The 14,937-nt window shown below is 42.3% G+C and overlaps 1 protein-coding gene across 1 annotated transcript in view; it reads right to left on the bottom strand.

The window, feature by feature from the left end:
• Herc2 (HECT and RLD domain containing E3 ubiquitin protein ligase 2) overlaps positions 1-14,650 on the bottom strand; it is a 145,747-nt gene extending 131,097 nt beyond the window's left edge. The window contains exons 1-6 of the mRNA XM_050140027.1: positions 14,495-14,650; positions 13,870-13,962; positions 4,853-4,967; positions 3,820-3,957; positions 1,867-2,086; positions 292-392 (exon numbers count right to left, since the gene is read on the bottom strand). Of these exons, the coding sequence (XP_049995984.1) occupies positions 292-392; positions 1,867-2,086; positions 3,820-3,957; positions 4,853-4,967; positions 13,870-13,941 (646 nt within the window). The 5' untranslated portion in view covers positions 13,942-13,962; positions 14,495-14,650. The remainder of the gene's footprint in view (positions 1-291; positions 393-1,866; positions 2,087-3,819; positions 3,958-4,852; positions 4,968-13,869; positions 13,963-14,494) is intronic.
• Positions 14,651-14,937: the final 287 nt, after the last annotated feature.

Genomic DNA, 14,937 nt, shown 5'->3' on the forward strand with positions numbered 1-14,937 from the left:
CAGGACAGGCTCCAAAGCTACAGAGAAACCTTGTCTTGAAAAACCAAAACAAACAAACAAACCATAGACCTGAAAACTCAAAGACCCTATAGCCTCTGATCTTACAAAGAAGAACTCAAGGTGAAGAGAATGAAGACATCTACAAAGATTAAACGACTCTGAAAATCCCCCGAGAGGGCCTCAGGGACCTGGCAGTCTAGTTGGTGGCCAACAAGGAACTTGCTGGGGCAGAATTGCTCAGGGAACTCAAAACTCCCATCTATGAAGGGAAGAGAATGGCTACACACGTACCTGAACGCCAGGCCCTCCGTAAGAAAGCAAAGGCAAAGGAGAGCGCTGCTCGGGACCCAACTCTGGCGAGTCCTTCTACCCCTCTGCCTGTGGGGCGGGAACTGCAGATAAACAGAGAAACATGAAAATAATCAAATAAGAATGTAGGCCAGGGTGTGACCTATGGACTTCTTTAGCTATCAGGATCCATGGTGTGTTTTAGTTTCAATTTTTAAACTTTGTATAAAATATCCTTTGTAAAGGAAAAGTTTCTCTGTGAGGACCTGAATAGTGCAGGGGAGGCTGTGCACACTCATCTGTGAGGGCCTGAACAGTGCAGGGGAGGCTGTGCACACTCATCTGTGAGGGCCTAAATAGTGCAGGGGAGGCTGTGCACACTCATCTGTGAGGGTCTGAATAGTGCAGGGAAGCTCTGTACACAACTGTAAGTGACTATGAAGGATGAAGTGTTATTGCTGCTTTCAGAGGAGGCACTGGATGCCAGGAATATGGGAATAAATTTCTGAATGAGAAATATGTGTATTACATAAGAAACCCTTTAAAGCAGAGTACACATGTTAAATCTGATCAGGAGAGCTTAGAGAACTATTGCTAACATTTTCCCTTGAAGAAAACTGTCCCTGTGTAAACATGAAGCTCAACTCTACTCAGACAGTTGGGATCTGGGATCTTGGCCCCCAAGAAAGAACCTATAGCTCTAAGCCAGTATAAAAACCACTCTCAAAACCATAGCCTCCTTTTTTAATTATTGTTACATATGTGTGCATGTGTGCACAAATGTATAAATGCAACCTACTATAAGCTCAAAAAGTTTTTTTTTAATTTTAGGAATTCCTTCACTTAATGAAAGATGTCCCAATTAACTCATAAATGCTTAAGTCCATAGATCATGCAAACCACTTTCCATATCTAGGGTGATATGACCAACACATAAGTGTGCATAAGTCTCTTAGCATCAACCACTGACCTAGACAGAGCTCTCAGACCAGCGACCATCACTGTGGGCTGCTGTCTGTGTGGTCAGGAAATGAAAAACTACCCCACCTATTCTCAAATGGAAAGAAAACCCAGAGGTCCCTTGGCACAGCGAAGGTGAAAACTTACTCTAAATGTGCCAACAATGATTTCAGCATGATGTAAGAGGGAAGGGGAGGAGAAGAGAAGAGAGGTGAGAGGACAGAGAGGGAGAAGAGAGAAGAAAGGAAAGCAGAGACGAGCATACTTCCTGCTGCATACACAATTACCACGTCACTCTAGGGAGTGGAAGCCGTAACTACCACAAGGAAAGACAATGATCGTAACCATATCAAACATGAATTACCCTGGCACTCTGTTCTCATGGGGACAAGAATTTTCATAGCTACATTGGGGAAAAAATACAGTTTTACATGAGCCTTAAATATTCTAGTAGTTATTAGTTAATACCATTGGGCAAATTTGTTGATGAAGTGATAAATACCCACAAATTAAAAACCATGTGTCTAGAAGCATCTTTAGTAATGAAGAAACTGTCTTAAACAAAAGAGGCAGAACTTACAGGGAGATGCCACCAGGGTTCTTCCATGTTAGCATTACCTTTTCTTCTCTGTGGGAGGCACGGAAATGCTGCTGCTTTTCCACTTAACTTTGACATTCTCCTGGAAAACAGTTCTGTTCAAGGCAATGAAATAGCGCTCTAAGATCACCAGCCTCTGTTTCAACCTCAAGGCCGAGAGTGTGGTGGTAGCTGATTGAACAGCCAGGGCTTGCTGCTCTTTAACCAGCACAGAAAGACACTCCTTCAGCTCATTCACATCTGGAACACAAGATAAGAAAACAGTCCAGCTTGTCAAGACCTTGGGCACGGTTGGCAATAACACTGAGAAATTAGACAGTGGCAGTAGAAACACTTAAGCATACAACACGCCCAAAGCATTAAGCACTGTGCACATATTAGCTGGTAGTACTCTATGTCCACACACCAAACTCAGGCACAGAGGGGTTAAGTAACTTGACTGAAATCACATGGTGGAGTATAGCGTAAGACATGGATCGCTTTTGGCTTCCATCATTTACTAGTTCTCTGCGATTACCATGTAAACGTGGCTAATAAAAAGCTGAAGGGTTGTAGAGCAACTGCTTAGCATGCAGAAGGCCCTGGACTCAAGGCTTAGTCCCACAGAAATGAACAAACAAATCTTCAAAGCTATAAAGTCAAACTTCTCAGTAGCCCACTTTCTAGAGAAAAAAAAAAAACTCTAGCCACATTCCTATTCCATTTTCACATCCAACACACATGATTTTATAGATCTGGAGAAAACATGTAACATCTTTTTGAATGTCACTTAATCTGATGATCTCCCATTGTCCTGAAAATAACATAATATTATTTTTTGTTGGTCAACATCATTTAATGATTAGTAAATACAAATCAAAACAGTAACGCACCATTTCCCACTCATCAAGGTGGATATTATCAACAAGAAACAACAAATGTGAGCAAGGACTTGGGGAGATTAGAACCTTGTGGACTACAGAAAGAATGAAACCCAGTGTGGCTCTGGAAAACACTGTACCTGTGTGTGGAAAAAGTTAACCACAGTACTCCACATGATCAGTGTACCTGGGAATGCATACGGAACTAAGCAGTGACCTCACGCAGACTGAACAACCATGTCTGTGGCAGCAGATTCATCTACTCAGGGCACAAGGACAGTGAATCAGATCTCAAGACTGACAGTGGCACTCACTAGAAGGGACAACCTTCACACTAGTACAGGCACCTGACAGTTAATATCTTCACTGTTTTTCACACGTACAATTGTTCCTTTTGTACTTTTTCTACAGAGTACTTTTTTCTGGTTTCATTTGTTTATTTATTGTTTCTGACTCTAGTAGCTAATTGGAAATTCACATAAAATGCGTTTCCTAGATTAAAGTTATTTTAAAAAAAGGTTATTATTACCAAAAAATGGGGGAGAGAAGCACCCCAACAGTCTACCAACTAGTGCAGAACATAATCAAAGTATGCACACAAACACAAACAGTGAAATATTATTTAACATTTTAAAAGGTCACAGCATGCACCTGGGAAGTAGAGGCAGATAGATCTCTGACCTCAAAGCTAACCTGATCTACAGAGTAAGTTCCAGGACAGCCAGGGCTACACAGAGAAATCCTGTCTTGAAAAACCAAAAAGGCTACATCATGGATAAATTTAAAAACATACTAAGCAAAATAAGCTAGATAAGAAGAATAAAGACTAAGTCTATTTATGTGGAGTGCTTTTGAAGAATAAGTGCAGACACCAAAGGTAACTGTAGTTGCCTGGAGGGCTAGGGAACAGTTTAATGGATAAGGGTGGTAATACTTTTGTACCAGAATATGAACTGTATGCTTAAAAAATGTTTATAATGGTTATATTTTTATCAGATACATTTTATTCTTATACTTTATATCAGATATATTTTACTGTAATATGGGTTTTAATTTTAGAAAATTCCATTACCAAACAAAAACCTGATCCACTTCTGTCAGAAAGTATAATACCTGGCTGTTTGCCCCACACCCAACTCTCCAGGATTGATTTGGCTTTATACACAGGTGCAGGTGTCTCTTCCTCCTCCTTCTTCTCTTTGTCAGTAAGATCTTCTTTCTTGGTTCCACTCTGAGTATCAGCACCATCATCTGGAGAATTAAAAATGCTTATGTCCATAATTGTTTTTCAAAATGCAACAGTCAAACTGGGCATGGTGACTCATGCCTATAATCCCCAGCACATGAGTTCAGGACCACCTTGGGCCACACAGTAAGTTCCAGGCCAGCCTGGGCTACAGAGGGAGGCCCTGACTCAAAAGAAGGATAGGAGGAAGGAAGGGAAGGAGAGAAGGAAAGAGATAGGAGGCCGGGAGAACAACTCTTGCCAATCTCTACAAACGTTCTACCCAAACATGGTACATGTTACAGCATACATCAGTAACTCAATGTTTTATTTTTTAAAAAAAAAATCGCATGACTTAAAACTGCAAAAGATTCAGTATAGTTTACTCAATAATGAAAGAATACAATATAAGGGATTTTCAAATTCTTTAAAGCATGAAGTTCTTTTTTAACATTTTTCAATGTCTTAGTAGATTTCACACTATCTTTAGCATTTATCTATTTGGATTTCACACTAACTGCTTTAATCCAGTGGCTCAAAACTGCTGGACGACCACAGGAAGAACTAGGAGATAACTCTAAAATCATTTTCTAACTGTCCAGTGTTCTCCTCAAATAAATAAGTGCAATTTTTAAAGGGGGAGGGGGAAATAGTCCAGCATGTAAAGGCACTTACCACCAAACTAGACGACCTGAGTCCAATCCACAAGGCTCACACAGCAGAGAAAACCAACTCCCAAGTTGTCCCAACATGCACACCATAGCACCTGTGCACACACACACACACACACACACACACACGCACACACACACACATGCACACACACACACACACGCATGGACACATTTTTAAAATTTTACTTTAAAATGCAATTATAATGATATTTACAAAATTAAAAAAGTATTCATTAAAAGTTCTTACCCTTCCTAGAAGGGAGCTCTCGATTTTGGGTTAACTCTGTCCCGGTGTACACAATTTCTCCATCTTTAACCATTTCATTCCACAGACCACAGAGTCCATCTCTTGTGAATGCGAGCTGGCAAATACAAAAAGATAAACTTAAAGAGAGATCCATATAAATCTTTTTTTTTTTTTTTTTTTGGTCTTTCGAGACAAGGTTTCTCTGTGGCTTTGGAGCCTGTCCTGGAACTAGCTCTTGTAGACCAGGCTGGTCTCGAACTCACAGAGATCCACCTGCCTCTGCCTCCCAAGTGCTGGGATTAAAGGCGTGCGCCACCACCGCCTGGCCATATAAATCTTTTTTATTCTAATTTTTTTGTTTTTGAAAATGTTATGAGTACTCGATCTACTCCAACTCATATGCCCCTCTTAATTCATGACCTCCTCTTCTGCAATTATTGCTATATACATATATCATATATTGCACATATCTATACACACATATATAAAATATACACTACTTACTAAGTCAATGTTGCTCATGTGTTTAGGGCTGACCTTGGGAGCAGATAACCTATCAGGGGGTTCAGCATTGAAGAAAACTGATTCTCTCAGCAGGCATTGATTACCCATAGCTCTTGATGTGGGGTGGGGCCTTGTGAAATCTCCCCATCCACACTGTCCACTGGTGCTAACACTGTGTAGAGACTTGTTTAGGTAACACCACTGTTGCACTGTTATAGATACAGCATCCCTTCTGTATCTAGGAGACACTATCTCATAGGAGGCCCCTGGTCCTCTGGCTCTTACAGCCTTTCCACCCCCTCTTCCATGATGTTCCGTTAGCCTTAGGTGAGGGTGTTATGTTGTGTCAATCACGGTTATTTCTCTCTGTAGTCTGACCAGATGTGAATTTCTGTAATTGCCTCTGTCTGCTACCAAACTTCCTTGATAAGGGGTGAGAACTACACTTACCTGTAGATACAAGGATAGTATTTGGAATACAGGTAAAAATTAGATCAGTTTACTCCAGGCACAAGTAGTTGAGTAGGTTTACAGTACTGGGCATGAATGGCCTACTAAGCTGGTTGCAAATACAATTAGGCAGCTGGTAGTTACTCCAAAATCAAAGTTCAACTGTTGAACCACGGAGGATATCTTAGTGGGCCTGTGATAGCTGTGTTTTGCAGGTCTCATGGCTGGGTAGGACTACTGATTCTATATGATGAGAGTAAGTCCTCACAGAAGGGCTTTCAAGTCAGTTCTAGCTCAATTTCTTCAAGTTCTGTGTGCAAAATGTATAGTGTCTTCAGCAACAGGGTCTTAAAGAATTATATATAGAGGGAGAAAAAACCCTGGTTCCCCTAATTTTATTCAATTATTCAATAATAAAACAATGAACTATCTACTTTATTTAAAACCAAGTAACATGTCAAAGATCACAGAACAAAAACAGGACGGTGAAAGAGCACACTATGTCACTGTACACCATGTTGACTTTCATTAGTGGATCAGGGTTTTTGTTCGGTTTTTTTATTTTTTTTAAACAGGCTCTTACTAGGCATCCTAGTCCAGCCGCCAGCTCTAATCTTCCTTGTGTGATTACAGGAATGTGTCACAATGGCAGGTTTTATAAACAGGAATGGGTAACCACTGAGCCATCTCTCCAGCCCCACTGAGGTACTATTTTAAATAATAATCTCTATGTCTGTGTTTTCAAGTATTTCCACACTATTTCCTACTAGGAGTTTCAAAGTTTCTGGTGTTACAATATGGCCTTTGGTCCATTTCACTGGTTTTCATACAGGATAAAAGGCAGAGGACAAGTTTCAGCCTTCTCCCTATAGAGTCACAGCTTTCAGCATCATTCTGGAAGCCTGACGGCTCTAGCTATGTGTCTACCTGTGTGGCTCCTTGCTGCACTCTAACAGTCAGGCTTTGTGGCATTATCATGGTGTCTGTCTTACTATCACTATATAGTATAACTTGAACTAAGTATTGAAACTTCCAGAATTGCTCTTTTCCCTCAAGACTGCTTTGGATATTCACTATACTAAATTTCTTGTAACATACAAAAGGGGAGTAGGGGCATACATGCATACACATGCTCTGAAAAGATAAATCAAAAATAAGACATAGTGATTATGTATGAAGAGACACTTATGGAACATGGAGGAAGCAAAGAATATAAAAGCAGTGAGTGTTCCTTCTAAGTGTGAAACATAAACTGTTTCAGGAGAATTGGCTCGGCACTTAGGAACACTGGCTGCTCTTCCAGAGGACCTGGGTTGGATTCCCAGCACCCACATGGCGGTTCACAGGCTTGCTGGTAATGCATAAATATACTTGCAGCCAAAACACCCATACAGGAAAAATAAACATTTATTTTTAATTCAAGTTACAGTATACAAAAACAAAACCTGTAACTCGAAACAAGCAAAATAACCCAGGTTTATTTTTTTTTTTAATAATTCCTTTTGAGCCAAACAAAAACAACAACAAACATGCTAACATGGAAGGAAAAAGCCCACAGGACCTGAACCCTGTACAAGAGCTACAGGCAACTAAGGATGCTGAGGGTGGGACAGTCTTCCCCAGGCAGAAATAGGCGGATCTCTGTGAGTTCAAGGCCAGCCTGGCCTAAGAATACATTCCAGGACAGGCTCCAAAGTCACAGAGAAAGACCCCACAGAGTGATGTCAAATACTGCAGTGTGAACTTTATCTGTATGATGCTCTCCCAGTCTTTGCTCCTATCCCCTAAACACACAGGAGTCCAGGCAGAGCCTCCCATGACCACACCAGGCCACTATTTCTATGCAGATCTATAGTCATGTGATATCAAAGAACTTCCTTTCTCTACTCATTCCTCGGGAGCCAGGAGAAACCTTCCTGAGGTACTCACTAAAGTCCAGGCCGATCTCACGTGAGCAAGCACTCCACCCTACCACTGAGATCTCCACCTCCAGTCTTCCCAGCCTTTCCTTTTCTCCCCACTGCGCTTGGATATTTCTGAGGTAGTGCCTTACTGAGGTGCCCAGGGAAAGGACTTGAACTTACAACCCTGCTGCCTCAGCTTCCCAAGAAGCCAGGGTTATAAGCCTGTCCCACCAGTTTGTGTCCTTTTTCCCTGAGTTTGGTTCCCTACACCTACGTCAGATAGTGCACAACTGCCTGGAACTCCAGCCTGGGGATCAAATGCACTCTGGGAGAACCCATACACTCCTGGCATAAGCTCACTAGGACACATACATAAAAATAAAAATAAATATTTTTTAACTTAAAAATGACTAACAAGATTTACAAAGTGCATATAATCAAAAGCATCAACAAAAAGCCACACTATCTATAAAAGTTATTATAGCAAATCACTATCAACTACTTTACACTGCATAAAACTGAAAAATTTGGAGATAGTTAATAGGAACTCACTGCAGGAGAGAGGAGCACAAGTTTGCATCTAGGTCCTGCAGAAAGAGAGGATGCACTCCTGTGTGGATGTGTACAGTGTGAAGTCTAGGTCCTGCAGAGAGAGAGGATGCACTCCTGTGTGGATGTGTGCAGTGTGAAGTCTGCAGTGAGAGAGGATGCACTCCTCTGTGGATGTGTGCAGTGTGAAGTCTAGGAGCCAAATAGTGAAGCCCTGTCTTTTGTGTATATGTTCCTTAAACTTGAACAGCAGAGCCAAGTTTGTATTTGAAGATTCTTTTTAACAGCATAGGAACACTCAAGTCAATAACTCTGCACAATGCTTCAATCAACCCAACAAAATATCATACACAAAAACAGCAAACCCTAACTTTCATTATGGAAGTCTATTAACAATACTATTCTATTGAGGCGATTATACTTAGATACAGGGAAAGAGAATCCCAAAGACATCAGATTCCCTACATTGGCCACACTCTTTTATGTGAGCATATCAGCAACCAGCCAGTTAGTCACAACCTAGGAGCAGCACTCATCAGATGTTCATGTGCATACACCTTTGGATCTACTGACATGTCTAAGCATAATAAGACAGTATTCATAGTCAACATTCAATTCTTAAGTGCACTTTTGAGCTTAATCACTTTGAATTGATGACTATGTGCCAAATATAGATAAATAAGTGATCCAGAATTTAACTACTGGTTAACACAAAAACTCTAAAGGCATTATGCTAAGTTAACAAAGCTGACCTCAGAAAAACCACGCACCATACAATAATCTAAAGATAACTTGATAAACCAGATTGATTCTCAGTGCTGGAGCTCAGATTGTGAGGGAAGTGACACAGAGGGGTAGCACCAAGAACACCACTTGGGTGGTGACAGCTACGTGAACTGACACTAAGGCAGAAGGGCACAGAACTGTGCATATGAACGGTAAGGATGCAAACTACTGATTTTGACAGTATACCACAGTGAAACAAAATATAACACGGGAAGCATCTGGTTAAAGGGAACACACTGATCTTACTATGTTGTTGGCAACTTTCTGAGTCTATCACTATTTTCAAAATGAAAAGGTTAAAAAAAGTGCTTCAGGCATATCCAATTTCATGTGCCATTTCAAAGAATCCTTAAATAGAAAATGTAAGTAGCTTATGTAAGAAAGAGCAACAAATTTCTATCTGGTCTCATGCTCAAAGACATACCCTTAGTCTTTCATTGAGAGTGACAAAAGAAAAGTTTTAAGAAACAAAAGTCTGAAGGTATAACGTACTACTATGTCTTGTAAGTAATTTTCTTTTTGGCTCACTGAAAAACTACAACCAGCTCAGATAAACAGTAATAAGGTCATACATTTCACCCTTTTATTATATTGCCTTTTCGAGAATAATGAACACTAAATGCCCCAATAAATCTACATAAAAATTAGGAGTGCTAAACATTCAAGTGTGGAGAGTTTCTTGGCATGTATATGCATGCATGGATGGACTGATGTGTGCAAATGCAAATACAAATGTGTCTGGAGGCCAGAAGCTGAGATCAGCGATCCCTATTTCCTGACACAGAAAGCCTCCCTTGAACACAGGACCTGTCATTCAGCTAGTCCAGTTACTGGGCTTGTCATGGAACTCCGGCCTTGGCCTTTCAGCACTGAGATGACAAGAGGGTCACCACAGCCACCGTGTGTGGTGGAAATCAGAGCTGGGTCCTCACAATTGCTCAGCAAGCTCTTCTCTGACTTTTCTGAGCCACTTCCCCAGCCCACAATGCTATAAGTGTGTGTGTGTGTGTGTGTGTGTGTGTGTGTGTGTATGTGTGTGTGTGTGTGAAAGCCAGGTGGGTTCTTTTTTTTTAATATTTATTTATTTATTATGCATACAATATTCTGTCTATGTGTATGTCTGCAGGCCAGAAGAGGGCACCAGACCTCATTACAGATGGTTGTGAGCCACCATGTGGTTGCTGGGAATTGAAGTCATGATCTCTCCAGCCCCCCTGATGTTTTTTGATCAAAAGGAAATAAACAACCAATCAACATAGAGACAGTTGAAAAGAAAGCATTCCAACAATAGAAAACTAAACTTGTAAACACACAAGCTCAGGATAAACAGATGCCTGGTTTATCATTTTTCAGTTACACCAAGAACACAGAGGCTGCAAAGCAGCACACAAGGGACATATGCCTGGTAAGAGAATGAGGGGCAAGGCATGAGGGCTTGTAGGCATTAAAAGAATTCTGGACTCAAGTCTAAGCCAAATGGTGAGATGATGTCACAGTTAACAGAAGACGGGGTGGTAATGTGTGCATATCTACTCAGATAGTATGANTGGTTGTGAGCCACCATGTGGTTGCTGGGAATTGAACTCAGGACCTTTGGAAGAACAGGCAATGCTCTTAACCACTGAGCCATCTCTCCAGCCCCGCCAGGTGGGTTCTTGGCCTACAATGGACACTATATTAAAAACTGCTGGTTGTAATATCCAAAATAATGTATCTATGCCAAGATTCTATGTTTATTATACACATGTTAAATTTTTCTTTCTTCAAGAACATTTCCTTTCTAAAGTTATTAACATTTCTTGGATATTTCAAACATAATAAGCTTATAAAAATGAACTGGCTAAAATTTACAATATACATACATATGTATATCTTTCTCACATACTATTTATTAACTGTATGTCAATACAAAAGCCTAAGAGGAAATAAGGAAATTCCCAGTCCGGGAAGACAACTCATACTCCACCTCCCACACAAAAGGCAAAGTCGGCCAGCATAAGATGAGTATGTGCAATGTGGGTTTGCCAGGATCCCAAAAAGGGACACTGGGTCTAATCCTTAGAGAACAACATGCATTCCTTATATTTCTTTTCTTCCTAACAGGGTTTCTTTGTGTAGCTCTGGCTGTCCCGGAGCTCTGTAGACCAGGCTAACCTTGAATGCAAAGATCCACCTGTCTCTGCCCCGCCAAGTACTAGGATTAAAGGTGTGTGCCACCACTGCCCAGTCTGCATCCCTCATATTTAGTATGCAATGATAGAGAAAGTGCAGAAGGCATTTACATATCTGTATCACCAAACACATTTCCTTCTGACATGTAACCAAAACCTAGTCACTTGTTCTTGGGAGATAGTGGGAAGACTTTAAAAAAAATTTTTTTTTAATGTCTAAGAAGGGTGAAATACTAGTATGCCACTGAATAAAGTGATATGTACTCTAAGAATAACTAGTGCTTCATTTTATATATATCTGACTCTTCAGAGACAATCAGTGCATTATTAAGCTAGTTTTGAATCAAAATACTAAACTCACATTCAGCAGTTATTCAGTTTGATTACTAAGGCAGGAAACACAACCCCATTAGGTAAAGGGAATAGATTCTCTGTTTTTGTTTGATGTGGGTTTTTTGGGTATGGTTTCAGGTTTTGGTTTTTCTGCATTGATAACAATCTAAACCAAGGCTTTGAACACACTAGGAATCCACTCTACCACGGAGCTATAAACCCCCAGCCCTTAAAACATTTTCTTGACCTCAACAAGTGTCTCAAAGTATACCAATCACAAGAAGCAAATTTGTCTTGGGGTAGGGAGTTGGTTGAGCAAGAAAAAGCAATTGTTAAGAAGCCTGACAACCTGAGTTTAGGTCTGCGGAACTCATATAAAAAGCCAAGCTCAGCAGAGCATGTGTGTAATCTCGGTATCCAATACTACAGGAAGACAGGAGGCAGAGAGAATTTCTGTGGAAGCACATGGGCCAGCTGGCCTGGACCACACAGAGCAGGAAATGAGAGCGACCCTGCCTCAAACAACATGGACGTTCAGGACCAACAGAGGCTGTCCTCTAACCTCTACACATGTGGATGGCACATGTGTACCCTTGCACATGAGCACAATGACACCTGTCATATACACACAGGAGTAAATAAAATTTAAATGTTTTTTAAAGTTGTCTGACTCTCAATATTTCATAATAAGAAATCACTTATTTCTCACCTATCTAAGTTGCTTATTAAAGACAAAAGAAAGCAGACACAAATAGTTAAACAAAAAAGAGGTATTTAAACAACAAACAAAGGGTAAGTAACAAACCAGTTAAGTCTCCTTAGTTCAGTCCTATCTATCTTCACACCATGAATAACACACCTGTCATCTACAACAGTCTTCAACACATCTGTCATCTGCAAGTCATGTACAACAGTCCTCAACACATCTGTCGTCTGCTACAGTCACCTACAATAGTCCTCAACACACCTGTCATCTACATCAGTCATCTACAACAGTCCTCAACACACCTGTCATCTGCAACAGTCATCTACAATAGTCCTCAACACCTCTTATCTACTGACACTCAGTGTTTGAAGGGACTAGGACATTAGAAAGAGGCTTGATTACAAAACTCCATGATCAAAGGCTACTTACACTACCTTACAGTCATGAATGCTACATAATGAACTCTAAGCAAAACTGTTATAAAAATGAGTTATCTGACAAATATTTAATATGGTTAGCCCCCGAAGAGGAAAGGACACAGACAGCAGACACAACTTAAACACCTTTTCATGTCTGTGGTAACGGAGGTCCAAAAGTACCCCTCTACACTATGTACAAACAGCAAGTAGCTCATAAAAAAATCAGCCTCAAAAATCTTATTGTGATCATTTATCTCATAATCTCCTGACACTTGTAATTCCTTTACTAAACATTACAGACACAGGCCAGCATTCTGTTTCTCATATTCCTGGTGCAAAAATCTGAACAGTCCTCTTAATTACAGCTGTAATTTATATAAAACCAATAGCTCAACTAAACTTTCATCTCTCCAAAATCAGAAACACAAAATCGCAGAAAATGATAACTTACTACACATCACTTCACTGCTTCCCTACACAGCTAACAATCTTCTCAAAAGTATTGGGAAGAAACAAACACTGGAGGACAAGGTGGCACATGCCTTTAATCCCAGCACTCAGGAGGCAGGGGCCAGCCAGCCATGGTGAGGTGCACAGAAAGACCCTGTCTAAAAATAAGAGAGGAAAAAACAAACTGACAACAGCCACGTCTTGACTAAGAGTGTTGGCAAGAGCTGGATGGCATTCAGCTGGTCAAGCTCTTGCCTAACTGCACCACAGAAACCCAACAAGGTGGCACATGCCTGAAACACTACCAGTCCAGAGGTGGAGGCAAAAGGATTGGATTTCAGGTCATCCTCACCTACATGGAGAGTTCAAGGCCAGCCTGGGAATATGAAACCCTGTCTTAAATAAAAAAAATAAAAAAAAATAAAAGGACTCCCGAAAAAAATTGAAAAATTGCATAACTAGCTCTCAAGTTTCTTGCACTTACAAATGACTTTAATTAAAACACAACCACATAGCATCTACCTCAACAGTCATAATAAATGTTACATCGTAAGTTATAAGAAATAACCCTCCTCAGACCAGATCCATCTACCTCAACAGTCATATAATAAACTTTACACTGTAAGTTACGAGAAACAACCCTCCTCAGACAACATCTAGTTGCTAGCCACTCACATGTTCTACTTAACCAAAAACTTTATAAAGACGGGGACACACGAAGCACACCACAACACGCCAACCCCACCTGGATATCTGTCTTCAACCATTTGGAATCAAGTCGAGACTGGGCAGCCAAACAGAAGGTCTCAGAAGGCATGTTTCCTCCCGGTGGTCGGGCCTGCAAGTCAAACAGAAACGTTGGAGACCCATAGCTTATGAAACTGTTACTCACACCGTTCTGCAGTTTAACGCGACAGAGACAGAGAAGGTAAAAGAAGGGGAAAGGAGAGCTGGGGGGGCGGGGGACGAGAGCTCGAGAGGGAAAGCTGGACCAAGAACGGGAGGAAGAAGGAAAATAGCCCTTCCATTAGAGGTGGAGTCGCCAGCCCTGGAGTGGTCACAGGCGACCACCGCACAATGTCACCCCACTCCTCAAATCCCGAAGGGGCGCGCACACACACGCCAGGAAAACTCACTATGGCCACGACCGATGACACCACGGTGCATCAGCCGCTTTACCTACAGCAGTCCGGGGTGTGGGGAATAAACAAAAGTCCGGTCTGCAGAGAGATCTACAATCATCGCCTGACCACTCAAGGCAGAGCCGGGCCGGCCGCGGCCCCCCAAAGCACACAGGCCCTGTCGTCCGCGCCAACGCCCGCCTTCCGCCCGCCGCGCTCCCGGGCCCAGCTCGCCCGGATCTCCCAGACCTGGTGCCGCCCGTCGTCGGCCGCTCCGCCCTGCTCCGGCCCGCGCTCGGCCAGACGCGGCGCCGCCCGCTCGGCCAGCCGGCTGCGGGAAGCCTCCCTGCGGGAGCCGGCCGGCGCTAGCGAGCCAGCGATCCGGTCTGTGGCCCGAAGCGCAGGCTGACGCACGACGGCGCCCGCCCAATAGCGCGAGGCGACGGGACGGCCGCGGCCAATGGGCTCTCGGCGGAGCCCGGCCCGCCCCTCCTTCCCCTCCACTTCCGCTTCCTTCGCTGGGGGACAGACAAACGCAGACGCCGGGAGGCGGGACTCCTGCGCGCGCACGCTGGCTCGCTCCCTCACTTTCTCCAATGGACCCAAAAGGAATAGACCGTCTCCCACGCGACGACACCAGAGAGGCTCTGTGGGCTGCACTTCGGCGTCCGCCTGGAATTCGAGCCTCTGGG

This window comes from Alexandromys fortis, unplaced genomic scaffold (assembly GCF_014885135.2).
Source record: "Alexandromys fortis isolate MF-2015 unplaced genomic scaffold, M_Fortis_MF-2015_v1.1 scaffold_39, whole genome shotgun sequence".
NCBI lineage: Eukaryota > Metazoa > Chordata > Mammalia > Rodentia > Cricetidae > Alexandromys > Alexandromys fortis.